This window comes from Sander lucioperca, chromosome 6 (genome assembly GCF_008315115.2).
Source record: "Sander lucioperca isolate FBNREF2018 chromosome 6, SLUC_FBN_1.2, whole genome shotgun sequence".
Classification (NCBI taxonomy): Eukaryota; Metazoa; Chordata; class Actinopteri; order Perciformes; family Percidae; genus Sander; species Sander lucioperca.
The window spans coordinates 2,839,030-2,858,689 of NC_050178.1; the positions used below are offsets into that span (position 1 = coordinate 2,839,030).

A 19,660-nucleotide genomic window follows, 5' to 3' on the forward strand; every position below is an offset into this window, starting at 1 on the left:
TAGCATCGTATCTCGATTAATGTGAACTGTTCTAAAAGCAGCCATACATATGAAACTTTCTTTTAATTGCTTTATCCACTTGCAATCTAATCAGGAAATTTCTACACACAATCTCATTTGCATAATATGCTGTTTTGGCAGTAATCTACCTACTAGACTGAATACAAATATGTACTGTCATATATCTTTGGTCATTGATCAGTAGGCCTAGTACGTTCCATTTGCAGTCAATGGTTCTAAGCATAGACTGTTAATATTAAGGTTCTAAGTCGGAAACTCGCCCCCCGACGTCAGATTTCCGACTTTTGTCACCAACTATTGCTAACAATGGCTAACCTGGGACACGTTCAATCTCAAAACGGTGTGCACCGTTTTGCTACGGGTTCCTGGTTGAACGACATGTTTCCTCTGAACAGTGTGAAATGGTGTGCAACTGCTTTGAGATAGGCTTTTCTCTCGTTTGGTGGGTGTCTCTCTCGTTTAATGGCTGTGTCACAGGCAGGGGCGTCGGGCTGGGGGGGGGTGAAAGGGGACTGAGTACCCAGGGCCCTCATGTGAGGAGGGCCTAAAAAGATGCTAGAATGAATAGCTGTGGATGCAGGGGCCCATAGAAAATGCCTTTCTACAGGGCCCAGAATTTTGTGTTACGCCCCTGGTCACAGGTGATACCCAATCAGCAGAGACGTGTCTGAAAACTCGTGGTAATACCATTTTTCTCTTGAGACATATTTCTTGAAACCCTCACCCATTTTCTCAAAACTGTAAACACAAAACCAAATTCTCAAACTATATTCACAAAAATATGGCAAAATCAAACAATGCTTTCAGATCAGACACAGAGCCAGTCAATAACTAAACACTAGGCCTACAGAGCATTCATTAGACATTACCTCAAAAATTCGAGAACACAGTGTCCAGGGCATGTTACAGTAAAAATGTTTATTTATACAGTAAACACATTTTGCAATGAAAAAAAAAAGTATATCACTTGTACAGTGAATATCTTGTACTGCAAGTAGAAGAGTAATACAATATTAAATGTCTGTTTACAGTATTAGGCACTTGTAGAACAATACAGTAGTCCAACTGCAAAAGGCCAAAGAATAAAGAAAACGAAATGAAAAGCATATGACAGGACACTAAAGAATATTGTGAAACCACAAAATCAGACATCAACATTCAATGCTCCTGTGCCACCTGTGCACTCTGAACTGGCTTATATGCTCAGTAGAAACATACATGTGTGTACAATTTTGAGTGTGTAAATGATGACAACTGTGTTGTAGTTGTGTTAAACTTTTGCTGCCTGTGTTAACCATTTTGCAACACAAGTGCATCACAGTGTGAAATGTGTTTTAGCAGGTGAGAATTAAGTTTTGCAAGAAGAGTGATTGATTCGACAAATGGGTTTAGGCCACTGACCATTTGGTTCAGAGAATGGAGTTTAGTGTTTTAGCAATTCAGAAAAACTGTAAAAAGACAGAGGCTTGCATACAACAGGGTGTTCAACGCACCCCCATTTCAGTTTCAGTTTGTCGGGGCTGAACATGGCACTGGATAGAGCAAACCCCACAGTGAAATCCGACTTGTTTTAATGGAACGCGGTCAATTCGGATGTGAGGTCATTCCCACTAAAAGTACTAACAGGAAATTATGAAATAGGCTATGTGCGTCAACGGATCAAACTGTGATTTTAGGAAAAATACTGACAAGTTTTAAAATTTGAAATCATATCAAAGAGAAAGCATTTTTCCAAAGACACCACTATTTTGAATTATTTTACTTTATTTCCCATGACATCCTTATTTGTCCATTAACAGCTTACTCAATCCATATCTATTCTGCATATTCACAACTTGGAGTAAAATTAATTTTGTCAAGTGTAAACCATAGATTGTATGTAATGAATGGACGTAGCATCGGTGACGTCACCAATTGGTTTGTGGACTGCTGTTTTGAAGCCAGGAGTTTGCATTTTGGCTGTCGCCTGTCGCCATCTTGGTATTTTGGAGCCAGATGTGACCATATTTGGATAAAAGGGTGAAGCTGGGGAGAATGGCGCGTTTAAGCCAGTGTTGTGAATGGTGTCAATGGCGCTGCACTAAGCCAAACGCTAAAAGTAAAAACTTTATTTAATATCTTTTCTTTCATTGTCCATATTATTCATGTGGATTTGTTATTTTATCATCCTGTTTATGATGTATGTGTATGCTGTGTGTGATGTCTTTAAGCTACTGGAACCTTGAATTTCCCTTCGGGATCAATAAAGTATCTATCTATCTATCTATCTATCTATCTATCTATCTATCTATCTATCTATCTATCTATCTATCTATCTAAAAGAGGGAAAGTTGCCAATTTTTAACGAGTTATTATGGAACCCACGGCAGTTCTAGGCAAGACTCGCCCTTCAATAGCATATGCGCGCTACAACTGACAGGCGTCCCTGCTCATACGAGGTAAAATAACCCGATTTGTTCAGATCCTATCCCCTGACCAATCAGCTATCTTAACCTTAACCACTCAAGGTCAATCAATGCCTAATCTCAACCAATCGGGTGGAGTTTGTAACTAGAACTGAAGTGGGATCTATAAAAAACATAGACTGTATATAAACTGGACCAACAGATCCCGTTGCTCTGGACGGAGACCAGTGAAGGATATTAAAAGCACTTTTCCGGTGAGCGCTGAGCATTACTGCGCAGCCTCCAACTGAGAGAGACGACGTAAATGTGACATAAGCAACCTGTCTGAAAGTTGTAAGTGTGGTAGTCCCCACCAAGACTGCTAGAAACCTGGGTGTAACACTTGACGACCAACTCTCCTTCACTGCTAACATCGCTGCAACCACCCGATCGTGTAGATACATGCTGCATAACATCAGAAGGATACGTCCCCTTCTAACGCAGAAGGCGGCTCAGGTTCTGGTTCAGGCTCTAGTCATCTCACGTCTAGACTACTGCAACTCCCTCCTGATTGGCCTGCCTGCATGTGCCATCCGACCCCTGCAGCTCATTCAGAACGCAGCAGCTCGGCTTGTCTTCAACCTCCCCAAGTTCTCTCTACACCGCTCCTCCGCTCTCTTCACTGGTTACCAATTGCGGCCCGCATCCGCTTCAAGACACTAGTACTTACATACAGGGCCACGAACGGATCAGCCCCAGCTTACATCCAGGACATGGTCAAACCATATACCCCAACCCGCCCACTTCGTTCTGCATCAGCCAAACTGCTTGCTGCCCCCTCACAGCGAGGGAGAACTAATCACTCAACGAAATCCCGACTGTTCACTGTCCTGGCTCCCAAATGGTGGAACGAGCTCCCCATCGATATCAGGATGGCCGAAAGCCTACACATCTTCCGCCGAAGGCTAAAAACACATCTCTTCCGACTACACCTCGGATAAAAAAAAAAAAAAACTTTCATATGTCTCTTTGTAGCTTTGCCTATTTAAAGCTAATGTATTTGCACTTACTACTTGTTGTCTGGAGTTTGAACCTTCACAGTTGAAAGCACTTAATTAATTGTAGGTCGCTTTGGATAAAAGCGTCAGCTAAATAACATGTAATGTAATGTAATGTAAGTCTTCTGGTAGCTGTACCAAGAGAAATCTCAATCATTCCCAATCTTGCAGAGACGGAGAGCGTAGGTATATGTAAGGAGATAACATAGGCACAGGCTAATTATTAATCACTAAAATGCTAGTTAACATTAGTAATTAAACAGCTAATGTAAGTCTAAACTGCCTGCGAGCTTCTCCTGTACTATACGGTAATTCCTCTACTATGCGACAGTAAGTCGCGTGGTTATGACACAATCGTTAGCCTATTTTTACAAAAACGTCTGCTACGGAGCCATAACGTGAGGTACAAGATAATGGAGCCTTTTATACATTGTCGTGTTTCTTTAGAAATAAACAATGGACAAATAAAGTCTTTAAACGCTTCAGATGTAAAGTTATTCGCTGTCAAAGTGACGCCAAAATGAATGGCAGTCAATGGAATGCTAACGGGGGGTGATCGCTTTGTAGGATCAAAATGGCGCCATAGGAGATTCGAGCTCTGAAGCGAAGCTTACCCCCTTGGTGAAAACACACAGTGAGAGAGGGTCAAAGTTTAAGATGAAAACATGGACAACACCTAAAAACAACTTCACGGCTATTCTAATGTACACAGGGCCATAGTTAAGCATAGAACTCAACAGTCCCGCCCACAGCAGGTTCCGGAAGTAAAAATACAATGCAATTTCTCCATTGACAATTGAAGTATAAGCCATAAAATCGTAACCGTCGATGGTAGACTTAAAACCAGCTACGACATGACTAAGCGATTGTATATGCTCACATAGACGCCAAAAGTTCATGGGGCACCAACCTTGTTTTGAGATAAATGTCTTTTATTCACGATGTCTTGGATAAGTCTTCATTACCCACAATCTTAAACAATCCCACAATCCCACAGTGATGCCTCTGATTGGTGGAACTCATGCTGATGAGGAGGGGGAGCTGCCGAGCTGCCTGCACGATCCGTCATGGGCATGTGCAAGATGATAATCTTGTTTTACGAGGATTTACGACACTGCACGATTCACAATCTGTTCCACGCTTCTGCCGTTAGCCTCCACCGGGAAGATAACAGCTAATTCGGCTAACCGCTAGCTGATAGAAAAGAAAATAACGTTAACTCGAACTAAGCACTGGGAAAAACAGGTTACAGCTGACGAAACAGCTGTTATATATTTTAACGGTTAGCTAAACTAACGTTAGCTTCCTTTATTCAGTGGTGCGCGGTGGTTTATGGGATGAGTAGTTCCTTCGCTCGATAATGAAAATATGTACACAGTCTTGTACCTTTGACTTTTTTTGGATTTTCTGTTCGTTTTTTCAGTCGAAATGATACGTTGTATGCTTATGAGTCATGTCGTAGCTGGTTAGCCTAAGGCATGGTCTAAAACTCTTTATGTACGGATTTTTCCAGCCGTCAATGGGAGAAATTAATGGGAAATTTACTTCCGGAACCCAAGGTCTCTCGGAGGAGGAGCGGGACTGTTGAGCTCTATTGCTAAGCCTCTATCATTATTGACAGGTCAGCGTTTAGCCACGCCCTAAAGCATCCCCTGCTTTATCGTCTATTTTAAAATAAATTGGACCATAATTTACAAAATGAACATCGTGCTGTACTGTAGAAGACTTACAGTGATTGAGGGCATATACTTGTTAGGAAAATGTTTATTGATTTAATCAAGGCAGAAGTACGGTCATTTCCCCATAGACTTCTACAGAATTGGACTTTTTTTTGCAACCAGTGGAGTTGCCCCCTGCTGGAAATTAGATATAATGCAGCCTTAAGGCACCTTACTTTTCAAACACAGGAGTTGCCATTTGGTGTAAACGCTCATAAACACTGCAGAGTAGTGTGTATTGGGCTGCAGACTGATCTCATGAAGTGGTGTATGTATGACACGCCAATTCTTATGCCATTGTTGACATGTTATCAAGACGCATACTCGCTTTTTAGCGTGTTTATCAACGCCGTTTGGCCTCCTTTGACTTACATTTCCTTGCGATTGCGTGTGAATTGACGTCGTAGCGAGTAGTATGAAAGGGTGAAAATCCACATAGTAAGGTTGGTTAGGGTGGAGGATGGCTAAAACACAGGCCTTTCACCCAGGAGAGCAGGGATCGCGTCCCGCGTGTGATGTTTCCTTCGTGTCCCGCATGTGATGTTTCTTTTCCACGTTTGTTCTTTTCCTAAACCCAACCCGCGTGGCATGTCACGTTTCTGAAACCCAACCCCGTTCGTCTTTTCCTAATCCCAACCGGTTCTTCTTTTCCTAAACCCAACCCGCGTTTGACGTTTCCTAAACCCAAACGTAGCCTCACGATAACACGTAGCCTCACGATAACACGCCCTGTGGCGTGTATGTTTACGCTGTGACGTTGCAGACTGCCGTCCGCTGTATACAGCATAGACATATACGCAGATAGCTCAAAATGGGTACAGATTACACGCCACTTGGCTTTAGGAAAGTGGCGTGTATGTTTACGCGAAGTCATGATATCACGTTGTGGGCTGGGACCATGGCTGGGACACGGGAACAGAGAGTTCTCAGTTGTTCGAAATGCAGCATTAAACTTGTCATTTACTACCATAGTTCACTATGTGTGCTCACTTGAGATTGGAAAATAAAAACTATTATCTCTGTAACTGTGGAAGTAGATACATTTTTTCATACACTTGTTTTTAGTGACATTCGTTAACACATGGTTTCCGCCCAGTAGGAGTCTTACTCAGCCTTACTGAGCCTCAAAAGCTCTGCAGACCTTGGAAGGAACAAAGAGCATGGTGCGCCATTGTATAATACCTGACTGAAAGGAGCATAATGCATGCCAAGGAAAACTCCAGATCCGCATGGATGAATTGAAGTAAATACCTCAAACCAAACTGAAAACAATGCAGACATGTTTAGTGAGCAACATCAGTTGTTTCTGAGGTGCATGAAGTAAAAATGTGTTGCACAAATGTTGCATGGTGCAGCAACCTGTAGCAAGCTCAAAAGTGAAAGAGAGTTGGAGTTAGTTAGGCTGACCAAGATAAGCTTGCAAATGAAATTCAGGCTATGATAGGATGAGTAAAAATTACACAGATCATCCTTTATCCTACTCAATTGGCAAAACCACTCAACTCTGGGATGCGTTATTATGGAACCCACGGAACTTCTAGGCAAGAACTGCCCTTCAATAGCATTCACACACTACTATTGGCCAGGCGTCCATCCTTACGCAATCTAACCCGATTTGTTCAGGTTCTATCCCCTGACCAATCGGCTATCCTAACCTTAACCACTCGAGGTCAATGCCTAACCCCAACCAATCAAGCTGTTTCGTAGGGTGGGACTTGCCTAGAAGTTACGTGGGTTCCATAATAACGCCTCTGGGATGCACTCAACTTACACAAAACAAGATGCCATTACTCATGGAGTGAGGTGAGGACAGGTACATTTGCATTAACAAACACTGAATTGGTGTGCCTGTTTTGTTTACATCCAAAGCAGATACAGCGGAGGCATACACAGCCAGGATTTAGCTGTGACATTACATAACTTTATTCTACATATGCATAGGCAGATTTCAGGGATATACTTACAGGAAGAGCAAAGAATACACCTAACAGAATCGGCTTTAATGGCAAAGTAAGAGTGTGCACATCCCTATGGTACACATAAAAGGAATTTGACTCATAAATAGACATCAGCTAAAAACAAGGACAACAAAGATGATCAAGGTAAATATAAACATTTGACTACTATAAAGCTTTGTAGAAATTCACCAGCTGCTCAGTGGTAATCAAAATTAGCCCCACCTTTACCAGCTGCAAAATTAAGGTGATGTACAAATAAATAATCAACAATTACAATCTGCACAATTAGTAAGGTAGCCTACTTTTACTTTTGATACTTCAGTAGGCTATTTCTACACTGTGGTACTGCTAGAGTATACTACTTCTTCCACTACTGATCTGTGGTGTTGGACTGGGGGTGGAAAGGGGACTGTACTCAAAAAGATGCTAGAATGAATAGCTGTGGATGTGGGCAGGGCCCCTATAGAGAATGCCTACATACAGGGCCCAGAATGTTGTGCTAAGCCCCTGCCACTCATGGCAACTGTTTGGGTTTGTGAGTAACAGGAAAGTGAATTTTACAGTTTAGTTTTTGTTTCTTTTTAGTTGTGTTATTTTATCATGTATTCATTTTAGCCTAATTCATTCTAGGCAGCACCCTTGAGAACCTAGAACCAACTCTCTCCCAAGGGTGCTGGTTCTAGGTAACGTTACATTGCAAACATTTTATCACAACCTATATTCTTCTACGTATTTTATTCTTATTTTTCCATACCCCTTTTTTCAAACTTCAACTCCTTCCACATTTTTCAACATATAAACTTCATTCAAACATCAAAACCTTCAGCTTGATTCAGAATGGCCCGCTTCTATACAGAATATTTATAACTTTCATAATTACAAATTTGCCCCATTCAAGTGGATGGACGGAATGTTCAAATTTCACACAAATTCATACATTTTCATACATGTTCAACTGCTATTTACTCATTCATACATTCACTGAGAAACTCCCTTCAAACTTTAAAATGTTCCACATCTTTCAAACATTCAGGGTAGTATTCAACTTTCAAATCACATCAGTACTTTTTAAAATATGAAACCTTGTTTGAAGCTTAGAAAAAATGCCTTTCTGACATTTTTACATTAGTATGTATTGGATGCAATGTTCAGACTCAGAGTGCAGGACCCAACTGACAGAGTGAGGAGCAGCCGATGCAAAATGCTCTTTACTTTGCTATACCATCCACAATTTGAACTCTTCATACATTAATGTTACATCACAATGTAGGGAATATTGTGCCCTTTCTAACAATATATGTAATGTAGGGAAGCAAAGAGACTTTCACATGAGACACAGTGAGCTTTCAAGTAAAGAAGTGTCAAGCAACAGTCGCCCTGCCTCCTGTATTAAATTAGTCTCGCTTTGCCAGACATTCCTCCAAAGCGCGCTGAAGGAGGGTCTGGCTACTCCACATAGCATTCGGGGATGGGAGGAAAACGTGCTCTGGTTTAATGGCATTTCTTTAAAATCAGAATCGACATGGGCGGTGCTAAACTCCGCACAGAGCCGCTGCAAAATTGTCATGCGAGAAAAAACTCAGATTGGACAGATAGTCTAGCTAGCTGTCTCAATTTACTATTACTACTAGAGATATGAGGAGCAGTCAACAATTAGTCCTCATAAATCCACCAAATTTAAAATACCAACACAAAGAAAGTGGAAGAAAACCGAAAATACATGCATCTGGCGGAAGTTCCTGCAGCACCGGAGCAATCCCGGAAATGGAACGCGAAGGATATTGACTAGTATTAAATCATACCAGAAATACCAGGAGGAGATCAGAAAGAGGCTCTTTTCGGACAGCTATGTCCTCACATTTTTTACCCTACACACCATTCTTGCACAGGATGTTCAGCAGGGTGTCATATCTCTCACAGTATTAAACATTAAGCGATAGGAGTTAGGGTTTTTGAGCTAGAAGCAGGACTATCAAAGGTGCACCAGACCCTTGTCTCATTGAGAAGAACTCTCTGAGATAGGTGTCATCATGGTAACCTTTAACTGCAGTTGGTGATGTGAGCCGGGTACCATTTAATCTGATCCCTGACATGATGAGGCCTGAAATCAGTTAGGAGTCAGACAGTCAGTTGGTCAGTTAGTCCATCATGAAATCATGTTAACTGACAAATAACTCCTCTCCTCTTCTCCTCCTCCTCCCTTCTCGTCCTCCTTTCTTCTCTTACTCTACTTATGGTCAATCATTCATTATGATTATGGTTAATCTTTCATTAACTGAGAGTTTTATACAGCTTTTAAATTCCATTCATACTTTTTGAAAATATTCAACACAGCTGATTGAGATTCCCTAATCTGACACATTTCTCATCCCAAATATCATATCATTATATCCCACATCTTTCACCACTGTAATTGTTGGGGCTTTGAAAATTACAGAGTGTGGTCTAGACCTACTCTATCTGTAAAGTGTCTCGAGATAACTCTTGTTACGATTTGATACTATAAATAAAATTGAATTGAATTGAATTGAATTTCAAACATTATGGGTGTTAATTCAATGTTACAATACAATGCCATTCATACTAATTAAACCATAGACAGTGAGAATTAAACCCATTCCCACTTTTTCAACTAGCCTATCCCATGGATGTATGAACTACTTCTAGCCTAGAAATCTAGACGCACCCTAGCGGCAGCAAATGTAATTTGCAGCCAGGGTGGGTTTGGCTTGTCAGGCCACACTACTTCACCTTCTTCTTAAACAATTCAAACCAACAATCGAGTGTAGCGTCGTCAGCCTTTTAATATACAGCATTCACACCGCAATTTCTTCAGAAATTACATTCTCTAGCTAACTAGTTAAATAAAGGGTTTCTTTGCGGGGGGGCTATGGACTCCTATAAGCTATGGTCTGTGCGTTTGTGCGAAAAGAAGGTCCATGCCTAAAACATTTTAGAAATTCATCGTAAATCAAATAATATGAAGTATTTGCGTTAAGAGACTGTTAGCTACGTGAGTGAGAAGGGAGGCGTACATGAGAAGGGGCTTTCCATACATATCACACTTACCCCGCCCTCCCTGGAGCAGGTCACCCTACTGACAAACGTACGCCATTTTCCATCGACCACCGAGAGGAACAAACCAGCGGAGAAGCGCGGAGAGTCGGAGCTGTGAACTGCAACGAAAACGGTAGCTAGCTAGCTAAGGTTTGAACGAAATGCTTAATTGTGCCGTACTGAAACTGTTTAAGAATACCATGTTTGGGGTGATTAATCGAACTGCCGCATCATTTGTTTCTAATGTTATTGTTTGCACTATGTGGTTGTTAGCCGATAGCTGCTCCTTAGCACTAACGCTAGGGCTAGGCCTCGGAAAGGCGACAGCCATTTTAGCTATCTTCATATAGCCGTCATGTAGCATTAGCCAACTTTAGAGCGTCGAACATCATCTAGCTAATGTCAAATGTGAAACACAGAGTTTTAAAGGCGGAACGTAGGTGATAGTATAAGGTTTGCCCAGTTGTCCAGTTAATCAAATTAGCTACTTCAACTTATTAAGAGGTTAGTATTAGCCAGCTAAACCAGCGTAACTAACGTTAAGCTAAAGTTATCACAACGTTGGACCCTAGGCCAGGCTTCTTTTCTTTTGCTAAAATGTTATAAGACTATATTATAGGTGTGGTTCTTGAATAAATAGTGTTTTTCATGTCACGTTAAATCAGTAACGTTAACAGAAAACGTTAAACACATTTTTCTACATACAATAGAAGGCGTTATTCTCAAGATTTATTGCACAAAGCAAATCAGCGTAGCGCATGAAAACTACGGAAATTGGAGCATTAACTTTAATTTCACATCAGACCTTCGGTTAAATTTGATCCGGTTTAATCCTACTGGGCTAAGCTTTTCCAATAAAATAACAACACGGTGGTGTGAGATATTGTTTAGCTATATCTGCTGCAGAAACACCAGGTCCTTATTATGTGTCCTGTGTGATGCAGGAGGATAATGTTAGCTGTCTTTGTCTCACCCCAGATTGTGAACTAATGTTATAAAGATGTAACGAGACAGTAACGTTACTTTCAGCATGGTTCCTTTGAAAGGAGAAGCAATGTGTCTGCTGCATTTATAACCAATTTTCTATCTTTGATTATTTTTCAGATCCAGTCATGCATCGTGACTGTCCTCTTGACTGCAAGGTCTATGTTGGAAATTTGGGCAACAATGGAAACAAGACAGAGTTAGAGAGGTCATTTGGCTACTATGGTCCTCTCCGCAGTGTGTGGGTGGCCAGGAACCCTCCAGGCTTCGCCTTTGTAGAATTTGAAGATCCCAGAGATGCAACTGATGCAGTGCGTGAGCTTGACGGAAGGTAGGCAGCGAACTAAACTCATTTTGAGATGCAATGGCCAACATTGGAGAAACAGGACTCATCTTGAAACAGCTCAGTGGTTAATGATGGCTGGTTGTTTTATAGAACATTGTGTGGTTGCCGGGTGCGAGTAGAGCTGTCCAATGGCGAGAAGCGCAGCCGCACCCGTGGCGCTCCCCCTCCATGGAGCAGGCGTCCTCGAGACCGAGACGACTACAGGCGCCGTAGCCCGCCACCCAGGCGAAGGTAACATATATGTTGTTATTTGACAGTGGCAGGCAGACAGACACTGTATATGGTCTATCTTATACTTAAATCCGGCTCTGTGAATTACTGAGTCCACTCTCTTACCCACAGTATAAATCCTGGTAATTGCTTACGTTTTTCCAGTCTGGGCATTTCTAGTGTTTGTAAGCATTTCTGCTGATTATACATTTGTGATAGTTTCATCTTCATTGATATTGTTGGTCATTTTATGTAGGGAGCCGAACAGATAGACATTCATAACCATATAATGAAATATGGCATGGGAATTTGATATTATACAAGGTTATGTATTAAAGTCTTTCTATTGCAAAATGCATCTTAAAATCCGGCCTGCAAAACTCCTAGTTCTGCTTTAGGTACTAATGCTTCTTTTGAAGTGTACAATATTTTGTGCACTCTCAAAAAGTTATTGCATTTTTACAGCTTTAAAATGGAAAAATAGGTCTGTGAAATAGGATTAGGCAATTCCTATGTCTAAAAGTATATGTTTAAAATTTGGGGGGGGGGGATAAAAGTGCCAAATGTGATGCATTTTTTTTTCCTTTTGTTTGAGGATGCTTTTTATTTTTCATTTATATTAATAAGAATGAAACCCGTTGCAGAGACGTCACCATGCCTCCTCTCACCATCCTCTGAGTCAATCAACTAGTCCTCTTTCAGCATCATGTGACTGCTGACCATCGTGCACCAATCAGCTTGGCTGGTGCTGTCATATGACCCAGGCATGGCCGGTCGTCAAGTTGCACCAACCCATTGGTTCCTCAGCATGCCGTTCTCAACCTCCTCCTCCTTCAACCTTAATCCAAACGGCAGCGGCCCACCTCACATTCCCGACCAATCAGCGTATTACGTTCCCAAATGTCTACAACCTACCAACAGCAGCCTTCGGCTAACCAATTAAAGCAGGAAAAAAGCCACAGCCAGCCCCCATCTGCCTGCCACCTAATCACCTTGCAGCATCTGGCCAGTCCTATTCAGCCAATTCTACCTACCCAGCCGGCAGTCTGCCTCCCTTTCGTCATATCTAGCTTGTTGAAAACCAAAAATACTAGTAAGTTTTCCTGCTTCATTCAGTACACTGCTGATTACAGTTTTTAAAAGACAAGGTTGAAAAGGTTGTTCTTTTTTTAATTATTTGAATCATAAGTCTGGAACTTCATATTTCCAGAGATTTCGATTATAGACAGACATCTGGTGTGTCTTGGGGCTCTGAGCAGAATTATGAAGTGACACAAATCAAAAGTCTCCTCAACCCCCCAGTCAATATAAAAAGGGTTTTTTTTGTGCTGTATGGTTGGTTTTAGCAGATCTTAGCCTGGTTTCTTCTCCAGACTTATTCCCAGTGACCAGTTTGTTTTTGTTACAGCTTGTTGTAGCTTTCAATTCCTAATGTTCTCCTTTAAGTACAGTGGACCAGGAAGGAGCACAACCTTCTCCAAATTAAACGGGAATATAATTCACACAGGTGACTTAATTTAAAGAAGCACAATGCACTGTGGGATAGAAGAGATCATTTTTTAAGCACCTGCCATCTTTATGCATGTGGTCCATTGTCAGTGAGTTAAACTTTTTTGATTGAGAGCATTGTGTTCCTGGAAAAACACCCAAGTCTTTTATTTCCATTTTAAGTTACTGAGATAGGCAAAGGGCTGTGATGAAGGAGGCCCATGTAAGAAAAGGATTGGAATAGTGTGGACCTCAACGGGATCGATGCGTCTGTGTTTGTTAACGCTTGTATTTTCCCTGTGCAGATCCCCACGTAGGAGGAGCTTCAGCCGCAGTCGAAGCAGGTACGGCAGCTTTATATTCAGAGTTCAATCCAAAAGCTTGAATCTTTTAAGAATTGTTAAAACTTGAACGTAATTAGGTTTGAGAGAGTTCCTGTTTCATAACTATAAAGATGAACTCAACACATTGATTTGATATGCATCTGGATATTTTTCCAACTGGAAACCGGATCCAGAATGGAACCCAACCATACTAGTCATGCACTCAACATAACAGGCAAACAAGATTAGTATGTAGAAAATGTGAGTAATGTTGACATAATGGGATGGTTTGGCTTTTGCAGGTCTTTCTCCAGAGACAGGAGGAGGGAGAGGTCCCTATCCCGGGACAGGAACCACAAACCTTCCAGGTCCTTCTCACGATCAAGGAGGTACTGACATCTTTTGAGCTCTCTTGAGATAATTTCTGTCTTGCGTCATAGCAGTTATTTGACAGTTGTTGATGTAAGTGTAGTAATATGACAGGTTTTTATTTTTTTTTTTATTTTCTCAAACTACTGTAGATGGGTTTTTCTCTTGAGACACTGCACCACTGAGAATAACACTCAGAAGCCTCTTTCACACATGCACTGCAAAACTGAAATTACCTATACATTACCCAGTGGAGCTGTATGTGAGAATGCAAATGTGTGCGGAAGTTTGTTTATGTAGCTGTGATGTGCGCTTGTTGCCCTGTGTGCGCTGATGCGCTCATCTATTGACACTTCCGAATGCCTTCCTACAGTTGCTTAATAAAAGCGGGCTTTCCAAACAAACGTACACGTGTCATTAGTATGAGGGGGAAAAATGAGATTTTAACTGTTGGACGCGGGCCGGGCTCGGACAGAAAAATGCGGCCCGATCCGCACTCTAGTTTGAGTGCGGTCGTAATTATTGCTAGCATTAACTGTTTTTTTTCTTCTTTTTTTTCCTTCTTTTTCTCCACAGCCGCTCCAGGTCGAACGACAGAAAGTAGAAGCACGTCTGTCAAGTGTAAAGGGAGCTGAAGATAAACGGTTGTACAGGCTTGTCGGTTTCAAATGGAAATCAATGTGGCCGTGTGGCCATACTTGAGTTTTTTTAAACAATCAAGCATTTTAGTGTCCCTCCCCTTGTTATGGTAATTTTCACATACATTGAGTGGGTGAGTACAGGTGTGATGCCTCAACTAAGTCCACCTGGTCGGCCTGAAACAGTCGTGCCACCCAGCATTCCAGTTCACCAGTTAGTTTTGTTTTTTGTCAATGAATGTAATGTGTAGTTTGACATAGTGAGTAGTTTTTCTTTTTCAACGCCAGCATTTTTTTTGTAAGGATTGGGATGATTATAAGAGAGTCCCTCCTTTTGATTGTCTGTAAAGCCAACCTATTTACAGCGTGCTACTTTCTTACTTCACACTGAAGGTTTCCATCTGTTAATGGTTGTTTGTAGTGAACGCTCCCCCACATTTTTCAAAATGCAAAACTATGGCATTGATTTAAGAAAAAAATGTGTAATGAAAAAAACAGATTTTTGGATTTGAAGTTTTCCATTATTTTTTGTTTTTGTTTGATACAATGTGAAATGGTCTCTGAATTAAAGATACCAGTTGATTACAAAAGACCTGGATTTATATTTATTTCCTTCTTGCCTTTCCTCAATATATTGTATTCTTTTCCATCCACAAGAGGGCACTCCTACAGCATCACACACATCACTTTAACAAGTCGATTAATAAGTGGGGTTAGTTGATTCTTGTTGCCCATTGGTGTAGGCTGCAATGCATTTGGTTTGAGCTGCACTGCGTTCCTATTTATATGCCAACTTCAGTGTAGTTCTTTCTTGTCAATGATCCGTGTCGACATCGCTCGGTGCAGTTGAGATTTTGCCTTCACCATTGATAAGGTGACATATTGTCATAATCCAATACAAATGAAATAGTGAATTTTCAGTCAACTCCAACTTTTAATATCTGTAATTGCAATTTCTATAAAGTATCTTAAGCATAAATATGCTTAAAGAAAATAAAATAAGATATACTAGATCAATCTCAATACAAAGGTTGAAACATATAGCCTACTCACATTTCAGATAGTTAAAACTGAATTGAAGACATTTTATGAATTTAGTTTTTTACCTAAATGAAATGTGGACTTTTTCAATTTTTTTTATTTCACCTTTATTTTTACAGGCAAGTCATAAAGAACAGGTTCTTTTTTTTTTTACAATGGTGGCCTGACAAGTGGCATAGCCACTTAGGGAAAGGGAAGGAGGGCTAGATGATAAATACATTAGAAATACATACTGATGTTGAAAGTCTTTCCACAGTAAAGTAGCAGATGGAGATGTTAATGGGACATTTCAGATAGATTGTATTGTATCAAATTGGAGGCTCCATACCATACAACTCAACAATTGACATCAAAAGTAACTTAAAGCCAAAATTTTATATAGTTTTGACTCCTTTGAGATACATTAAAAATACAGGGTGCAAGTCAGTGGACTGATGAGCTTGTAAGTTGTCCCGTTTAATAAGTACTGTGCTGCTGAAAAAGTCACTGTAAATCATATGTGGTGTATGTGTGATGTAGCCTTAAGTCCCTGCATGTGTGTGCTGTATAGCCTTACAGTTACTGAAGAGTGAGATTGAGAGAGACATTTTCCAACTATAATACACCATAAAGAGTTTTACATTGTAATGTGGGCTGTCTGGTGGTGAGACTTTATACGTTTTCATTGTTCATTGTGGTCAAAAAGGTGTTGGTTATATCAGAATTTACAACTGTGGGGCCTTTTCTGATTCCCACAAACATTGCAGCTTCTTTCCCACTGCCCACTACTTTTTTTTCGGTCACACCAAGGCTCCCTGTTCAGGAAGGCAACAAGTTCCTCTTCTACGCGCGCTTTTCCACGTGGTTAAACTTAAGCCCTGATGACATCATCGATGACTCACGGTATCCACGGAGACGGGCCTCACAGTGAATAAACCATAGGAATGAACCGAACCCGCGGGAATACACCTTCCATCTTCTCTAAATACATCCATGCATGGAATACACTCAGAAACATATGGTGTTAACTTTCCACCCAATGCAATGCTGCAGGTAAAACTAATAATGTAATACTGATAGCAAATCTGTTGCCTATATCGTTGCACAGTACTGGTTTGAAAAACACAAAGGTGTACCTTGTTGGAGCTAACTTTTACATTTGGTCACACAACTTCATTTGATCTATCTGTTTCAAATCATGGTGAAGTGAATATCTTTGAACATTTAATCACACCTCAAATTACTTTTACACCATTTTCTAATATTTTTGTAAACTAAACATGTAAAGAAATAGTTTGACATTGTGGGAAATGTTTACTACTCTCATATCTATTATTATGTTAAAGCAACATTGGATTTTTTGGGGATTTGGCGCTCCTACAGTTTCAGAGTGCAATCACTTATACGCCGCTATCGTAAATATGGACAGCTGTACATGGACATTCCCCATTCACTACCGTACGTATTTTTTTCCAAATTAAGGTCCCATTGTTGTCCACCGGAAGGGGAGGGACTTCGCCTCTCTATTTGTTATAATTACATTACTTATGAAAAACTAGCGAGTCCACAACTTTGCTAACACAGACAAACATCAAGCAGGTACAACAATACAAGATAAAGCAAGTCAGCTACAGCTAGTCTCGCATTGCCAGACCTTCCACAGCGCTGCGAAGGAGGGTCTGGCTAGTCCACATTGACGGTGCCTCTGCAAAATAGCCTTTGGAAGAAACTTGTTGTTTATGTCGTGCAAGAGAAAACTCAGATTGGACAGATAGTCTAGCTAGCTGTCTGGATTTACCCTGCAGAGATCTGAGGAGCAGTTAACCATAGTCCTCCAACACATGCCAACACAAAGGAAGCGGAAGGTGACGGACATCCGGCCTAAAAAGAGGGACATCCAGCGGAATTTCCGGCGGCACCTGAACAATCCCAAAAGTGGAACGTTGTTGATATAGGCTTTATATATATATATATATATATATATATATATATATATATATATATATATATATATTCCTTTACGGCAAGCTCTGAGTTGCTTCCTTTTTTCTCTCGAGGCATAGACAACACAGCTGACAGGTTAGGCTCTCCCTGTTAATACACGTGCTAGAAAGAGGTTTGCTAATGTTTTAAAGACCACGCCGAAATATTCACTCTGACATTCTGGTTCTGCTTTGGATGCCGTCAAGCGGGATCTCTGGTCGTAATCAGTCCTTCACTGACCAATCAGCATTCATTAGCAGAATGCTAGCGTGTTATGGACAACAACGACTCAACCTGTAAGAAATCGAAAGGACATATGTACTCGTTCATTCAACTTTCGACAAATTTAGCCATCTAGCTCCATAGAGTCCCATTTATTTTGCACTCACCTGCGATCACCCCCAGTGGAACTGTGGTAGAACTGCAACCAAATTCGGTACAATGGGGCTAAATAGGGAGTGGACAGGCTTTCCGTAGATGGGCTTTGGCGGCCATGCATAGTATGTGCTTCATTTGGCGCCATTTATTGCATCAAACTTTTCACAGTGCAGAACAAAGGCCTGAATAAAACAAAGCCGATAATGAGTAAAGATAATTTGATGGGCTCGCAGACCCTCTGCACCGTGCAGCTGCCTTTGAGCTGAGAGATAATAAAGTGTCTACTCAGCTGTACAAATGTAGTCACAAAGCTGCTGCTCAGCAACAAACAGTATGCACTCATTGTATCTTTCCATTTAGTTAGTCTAGTAAACTTTATTAATTTCAGTCCACATCAATTCAATTTAATACAACTTTATTAATCCCAAAGGCAATTTGGGTAAGTAAAAACATACAGGAAATGGCCATACACAGACAGACATTTACCATAAAAGGAGCTGTTCAAGGCTGATGGTGCAATTGCTTTTAAAATACTAAAAGTCATAATAAATAAAAAAAAAAATAAAAACCTCAATCACCCCTGAATATAGCTGGACTCTTTGTGATTGGCTTCCAAGTCTGAGTTTGTTTGTTTTGTGTCTTGTCAGTCTCCTACTTAACAAAGAATTCACTGTGGTGTCAGATCAGTTGGGCCTTTATACTCTGCATCCTACAGTTAGAGCTCTTGTTGTTGACATGCTGGGAACTAGGCTGATGCTGTTGGGAAGCGTGAGGAGTCTCTTGACTGACCTGATGCGAGATAAACAAGTCTGGCCTCAACAACAAGAGGACAGAGTACAATATGTAACCAATGTGAAAGCTACAGAGACTTGCAACAGGCATGTACTGTAATATGCTGATTAACCTATAATAATAAATAATGTATTAGTTGATATATATATAGGGCTGGGCAATATATCGATATTATATATATTATATTTGCCTTTTCCCCACTTAGACATTATGTCCACATTACTGATGATTATTTATCTAAAATCTAAGTGTGAAGATATTTTGTTAAACCACCAATTGTCAACCCTAGAATATCGATGCAATATCGATACCAAGGTATTTGGTCAAGAATATCGTGATATCTGATTTTCTCCCTATCGCCCAGCCCTATATATATATATATATATATATATATATATATATATATATATATATATATACTTATTTTTTTTTGTTTTCTTAATCTGCAAAGTATAAAGCTAACAAATGTAGTGGAGTAAAAAGTACAAAGTTTGCCATGTAACTTTAGTGAAGTAGAAAGTATCATAAAAAGTCCCTCAGCTTGTACTTATGTAACGTTAACATTACAGTAGGCCTAGGCCCTATTTGTTAATTGTGGTATTTCTACTTTAAATCAAGTAACAGATGCGAATACCTCTCCAATAACTGCTGTCCTGGTTTATGTTTTTCCACCACTTAATTTGTGTGATCTGAAACTGAAAATTGCCTGTGCTGATGCGCACTGAGGGACAGAGAAAGGGGCCGTGCTGGGTTACCCTGTGCTGGAATTTCACATAGATAGTATATAAGAGAATTTCCTCCCGACAGCGTGCATACATTTGGAGCCAAACTCTCACGTGTGCCCATGTGTTTCACCGGGAAAAATTCCACGTGTGTGCCAGCAGCCCCCGCCCCTGCATGGGAGAGGAAGTCCTCCTTATAGTAGACCCATGG

The 19,660-nt window shown here is 40.7% G+C and overlaps 1 protein-coding gene across 2 annotated transcripts; it reads left to right on the forward strand.

Moving 5' to 3' along the window:
- Positions 1-10,183: 10,183 nt before the first annotated feature.
- srsf3b (serine and arginine rich splicing factor 3b) lies at positions 10,184-15,139 on the forward strand. 2 transcript variants are annotated; one of them, XM_031287729.2, is made up of 6 exons: positions 10,184-10,329; positions 11,301-11,511; positions 11,617-11,757; positions 13,530-13,568; positions 13,850-13,936; positions 14,493-14,591. In XM_031287729.2, the coding sequence occupies exons 2-6, from the start codon at positions 11,309-11,311 to the stop codon at positions 14,518-14,520; spliced, it is 498 nt and encodes a 165-aa protein (XP_031143589.1). In that variant the 5' UTR covers positions 10,184-10,329; positions 11,301-11,308; the 3' UTR covers positions 14,521-14,591. The 2 variants fall into 2 exon arrangements, with proteins under 2 accessions (XP_031143589.1, XP_031143590.1); XM_031287730.2 differs by having other exon boundaries at positions 10,185-10,310; positions 14,493-15,139.
- Positions 15,140-19,660: the final 4,521 nt, after the last annotated feature.

What these genes read in the sequence shown, in the direction of transcription:
- srsf3b (XM_031287729.2), top strand. Translation starts at nt 11,309, where the DNA reads ATGCATCGTGACTGTCCTCTTGACTGCAAGGTCTATGTTGGAAATTTG. An exon ending in GTGCGTGAGCTTGACGGAAG is followed by an intron (nt 11,512 to 11,616) that starts GTAGGCAGCGAA and finishes GTTGTTTTATAG; the next exon opens with AACATTGTGTGGTTGCCGGG. An exon ending in AGCCCGCCACCCAGGCGAAG is followed by an intron (nt 11,758 to 13,529) that starts GTAACATATATG and finishes TTCCCTGTGCAG; the next exon opens with ATCCCCACGTAGGAGGAGCT.